Source organism: Arachis ipaensis, chromosome B05 (genome assembly GCF_000816755.2).
Source record: "Arachis ipaensis cultivar K30076 chromosome B05, Araip1.1, whole genome shotgun sequence".
In the NCBI taxonomy this organism is placed as follows: domain Eukaryota; kingdom Viridiplantae; phylum Streptophyta; class Magnoliopsida; order Fabales; family Fabaceae; genus Arachis; species Arachis ipaensis.
The window spans coordinates 25,976,741-25,982,542 of NC_029789.2; the positions used below are offsets into that span (position 1 = coordinate 25,976,741).

The 5,802-nt window shown below is 29.5% G+C and overlaps 1 protein-coding gene across 1 annotated transcript; it reads left to right on the top strand.

The window, feature by feature from the left end:
* On the top strand, positions 648–4,367 carry LOC107643386 (WAT1-related protein At3g28050). Its single transcript, XM_016347016.2, has 6 exons — positions 648–1,028; positions 1,108–1,221; positions 1,969–2,218; positions 3,589–3,747; positions 3,846–3,997; positions 4,107–4,367. The coding sequence occupies exons 1-6, from the start codon at positions 718–720 to the stop codon at positions 4,249–4,251; spliced, it is 1,131 nt and encodes a 376-aa protein (XP_016202502.1). The 5' UTR covers positions 648–717; the 3' UTR covers positions 4,252–4,367.

Sequence of the window (5,802 nt, forward strand, 5' to 3'; positions counted from 1 at the left end):
TTTTCGTTCAGAGTTGACAGAGAAATACCCATAAAAATTGTGTTATGTCACGAAAATAAAAGATAAGGACCAAAGTGAATTATTTTATTTTAAAAAATTACGTTATTATTCTAAAAAATAGACAAAGACTAAATTAATAATTCACTCATAAAATACTAATGTAGACCAAAACCTTTCATCAAAATAAAGTATGTGGTTTAAAGCCAAAACCCTTTAAATTGTACTAAACTATAAATTTTTCTTATAAATACTACTAAAATAGTGCAACTAAGTATCTTTTAAAAATTAGAAAAATAAAAAATAAATAACTTCTCTAATTTTTAAAGTATCGATACCATAAAAGTGGATATAAAAAATTAAATAATATATTATTAAATTTAAAGACGGACTAAAAACTGAAATTTAGAGAACAAATAACATTTTTGGTATTAAAACTAAAAAAATATGTATTTTAAAGGGACCAAAAAATTGTCAATGAGTTATAACTCAAATGGCATAATTTTTCTATACTCGATTAAGAGGTTGCGGATTCGAGTCTCCTATCTTTGGTAAAAAAAAAAAAAAAGACCGAAAAATCTAAAGACAAGAATTAAAATAAAAACTTTTTAAATTTTATTAGATTAAAACCTTTTAATTATATTCATCTGGTTCATAGTGCGCGTGCACGCAGAAACCGTGGAACCAGAAAAGAAAGAAAGGTGGACCACAAACACATAAATGAATGTCCTCGACGTTCATTGTCACAGTTCACAGTTTATCACTTTCTCGAACGAATTAATGGCGACGCGAGTGGGAGTGAGCATAACCGCCGCAATGATCTCAGTTCAGTTCTTGGAGGTGGGATTGAACACTCTGGTGAAATCCGCCAATACCAATGGAATGAGCAACTATGTCTTCATTCTTTACTCCAACCTTCTCGCATTCTTCTTCCTTCTCCCGTCCACTTTCTTCTTTTACAGAAATGCCCCTCCTCCTCCTCCTATACCCACCTCTGTCCTCTCTAGAATTTTACTCCTTAGTTGTCTCAGGTATATATTTGGAGTAAATTAAATTGCTCTTTCGTGTTTGGACTAAGTACTAATTTCGTCTTTAACGTTTTCGATGCAGTACTACGGTGCAGACCCTGATGTACACCGGTATTGGATACAGTTCTCCTACTCTGGCCTCTGCCATGGTGGATCTTATCCCTGCTTTCACTTTCATTATTGCCATTTTCTCCAGGTAATTCTCGCCACTAATCACAATTTTTGTGTTTTTTTTTTGTTGTCATTTAAATCTTGTAACTTATCTTTGCTAATTGCTTGAGTTAAACGAAAATATATAAACATGTGTATTGAAACAATTGAAGTAGTTTTATTTGCATAGCTTAGTTCAGTTCAGTTCGGTGGCAGAGAAAAAAACTCATTTGAACTAGACGGTTTAATTTATGTATTGAGCACACAAATAATGCTAAATAATTATTAGTGAAACGGGCTTATTAACCTACTCTTTTATTTATTAAATGTATATAAGAATAATAAAATGTGAAATTAGTTAAATTAGTATTCAAATATTATAAAGAACAAAATCCATTTTATGCATATTAAAAAAAAAAACTATGCATTAAACTTCTCCCAATTCTTATTATAATAGTAGAAACTTAAAGATTTACTTAATTTTAGATTATTGTAGACTGCACTCGATCATCATGTCATATTTTTTTAAATACTTGATGAGTGATGAGACCTCTAAACACACTCATGCCTTTACTTCCAAGCAACTACAACCACCATCCATCGATAACTTGTAAAATTGATTTGAGATTGTAGATGACTCTCTTGGTCAACTAATTTCATTATTTTATGATTGAATTCCCTGTTTATTTTTTCCTTAATATAAACATATTTAATTTAATCATTACATGAGAAGAAATTAAAGAAAAGAAATTTGGACTTAATAATTAACATAATGATGTGGGCTTGCAAGCAGGATGGAAAATCTGAATATGAAACGACATAGCAGCTATGCAAAAATTATTGGGACAGTGGTTTCCATTGCAGGGGCATTAATCGTTACCTTATATAAAGGGTTGCCAATAACATTAAGTGGTACTAGTGGTTCCTTGCCAAATAAAATTGGAACTAATTATCTCTCAGCAGAAGCAAACTCAAACTGGATTCTAGGTGGTTTTCTTCTTGCAACTGCTAGCTTTTGCCTTTCAATCTTGATTGTTGTTCAGGTAACTAAGCAAATTGCTATCATCTAATTATATTATCCTATTTAAATGGTGGACGTTAAAGTCAATGATGATGACTCGTCTGGAGCAATTTGCAATTATATAACACTAGCTCATGTTACTATTATTAATTGAAGAAGTTTTCATGGAAAACAGAAATTCTTAAAGTCAGTAGTTTTTAGCAATTTTGACCAGCATTTAGCTAGTATAAATATTGAATTATTTTCAACAAATAAATTTTACTAATTCATATATGCAAACTATGTAGGAGCAAATTATATTAACTTATGTGTACAAACTCGGATAAATATGGTTATAAACTAATTAGGGGTGGCAATGGGTAAGGTAGGGTAGAGTTTGGATCCAACACTAACCCTACCTGCGGGTTGAAAATATCTCAACTCTAACCATACCCGTTCTTAATCCTCGGGTTACCAAAAAGATGCAACATTATTATATTGTCATCCCTACAAACTATATGTTTCTTGTGTGCAAATTTTTGTAAATATAGATGTAAATTATTGATAGTCAAGGGCTAATTCTAAATGATAATATTTGCTGGCTATAGTATTACTGTATAAAAAATATACAAAATTTATGTTTTAAATATATTTATTATACATCTATTAAAGTGAAATATTTTTAGAAACTTTTACTAATAGTAATCTTTGCCTTTATGACACATATTAGCTAAGTTCTTTAGTTAAATCTAAATTATACGGGTTTAATTGTGATTTATTCACAACGTGTAAAATTTTTTTCTAAATGTTGAATTAGTACATCATCACTAGATCAATGTATCTAAATACAAATGATATATTATGTACTCGTATTTAGATTTATTGATCTAATTAAGAATGCATTCAATTTTTTAGGATGGCAGATAGATAAAAACAAATTAATAGGATAAACCAAAGTTACATGGATGCTCAATCTTCAAGAATGTACATATGCAGTGTCTAAATTTTGCAATCTGGGAATTTTAGTCACTTTATCAAACTTTATGCCAATCCAACCATTAGATAATTGTTTAGGCGTCTTATAAGTTTTAGGATGAACCAATGCACATGCACTAGATTCTGTATTATGTGTTGGGAGATTTCCCCCTTTTTCTTAAAGTATACAAAGAAAGATAGCTAATTGGTTGGACTAATTAAGAATATATGACAGAAATTTAAACGAAAAGTTTAAAACTATATATAAAAAATTAAAATTCGAGAATCTTACTAAACCACGCTTTGAAAATTTGAAAACTAAAGAACAATAAAGTTCGCATTATATTATAGGATAAATAGAAAACTGCCCTTGTGAATGGCTGTGTTTGCAGTACTTTAGAATAAGTATTATTTTATTTGGCTTTAATAATTTTGCAGACATGGATTATCAAGGATTATCCTGAAGAATTTGTAGTAACAACCACAGCTTGCGGTTTTGTTGTAGTCCTATCCGCCATAGTAGCCTTGTTTGCAGAGCATAATAAAAAAGCTTGGATACTTAAGCCTGATATGGAATTGGTATCCATATTTTATTCGGTAAGTACAAATTGAAAAAAGTTTAGGGGGATATTTGTAAATACTTTTAAGAAACTATGTCACTATTAATCTATATATATATAATGGTTGGTTTATAGGCAATTTTTGTGGTATCAATACGAAGCGTGGTGACAACATGGGCATGCCGTAAGAAAGGGCCAGTGTATGTGGCCATGTTCAATCCTTTAGCAATGGTCGTTGCTATTGCTATGGGTATAACATTTCTTGGTGACACTCTTTATCTTGGAAGGTATATACTCTCTCTCTTAATTTTTAGTTAGGACTATATATATATATATAAATCATCTTGAACAGTGAATTTACTTAATTAATTAATTACTGCTATATATTTTGGGCAGCGTGATTGGTGCTGTTGCAATAGCTATAGGATTCTATTCTGTGATGTGGGCAATGGCTCAAGAGGAAAATATGGTAAAAAACAATCAATTTGTTCCATCTTCAACAGCACCTCTGTTGCCCAGAAAGAGCACGGATTGTACATAAATATTCTTCAATTTATATTTGTAATAATTCTCACACGTTTTTTTTTTCGATATATATTAGGAATACTGTTTTGTATACGATCATTTGTGAATAAGCATATATTTCTTTATTATTAATTGCATCGTGAAATTTATATCTCATTTACTCATAAAAGAATGTATGATATACAGATTTAGAAACGATATTATAGTGATACTATATTTTTATCCGAAATTACATTACGAGAATATAAATCTTTTAAAATTACGTCAATTTTATTTTGATATTATAGATTATAGGACAAAAAATTTTATAGAATCAAACTACTATTACAAAAAAGATCGTAGGGGACAAAAATCTCCATCAGCTAAGAAGACCAGCGTTTCCGTAGATAAAAAATCAAATAATAAAATTTTTAGTTATTATTTTCATGTGAAAGAATTTGATTTATTACTAATAATTAATTTTAATATTTGTTATCTAAAATTTGAATTTAGAAAAAAATATTTTCTCTTAATTTAATAAGAGAATGTTATGTGACACATTTGGTTATTAAATTAGATAATAATATATAAATATATAATAAATTATATATAGAGTGAGAAGAGTAGAGAGAAATAGAAAAAAGAGAGAGATAGATGAGATAATTTAGGAAGGGGGTTTATTAATTTTGGAAAGAAATATTTTTTCTCAAGTTTAATAAGAGTGTCATGTGACACATTTTGTTATTAAATTAGATAGTCATATATAATATCATATAGGGCAATTTACAAGATTGCTTGGAGAGGCTTTCTTTTAGCATGAGACATATTGTCAATAATTTACAAGATTGCTATGGGTTTATTGATCCGTTGGTGTTAAAAATCCGAGATATCATGTCTTGGAAATGGCGTGCTGATCTTCGGTTGATCTTGAGAGATGCAAATACAGTAGCAGACATCATGGCAAAGATTGCAATGAGGACTATTTCTTCCCAAGTGGAGCTTCCATTGCCTTGGAAGGAGTTTGAGAGTAGTATTCAGCGGGACTGCCTTTCTTAAGCAGTTTCTTGTTTTTTTTTTTTTTTCTTTCTTAGTTTTTGTTTATTTTCTTTTAAGTCACCAAAAAAAATATAGGGCAATTTACTGTTTTAAATAATCTGGCCATCAATATTACCAGAATACATATTTTGCAAAATGGATACCGAAATGCATATTTTTCATAAACTATGTAAACTGTGACAGGAGTATCGCGATTTACAAAATGCACGTAATCCGCCACAGGGGTGTCACGGATTACGTTGGTACAAAAACATCACATAATTCGCTACAGGGTATCGCGGTTTATACTTTAATGTGGACTTAATTCATTTTTCATAGGATGAGTTTTTGAATAAAAGTTTAACTTGCAATTTTTATGTACTACGCAACATAAATTTCTGCTTTGATTTAATTGAAATTAGTCTATTATACTCATAAAATTATTAACAAAATTACAACACGTTATACTTACTCATAGAACCGAAATTAGTCATATTAGTAAAAATATATGGTAAATCTAAAAAATATATATATTGATATTATTTTTTTAATG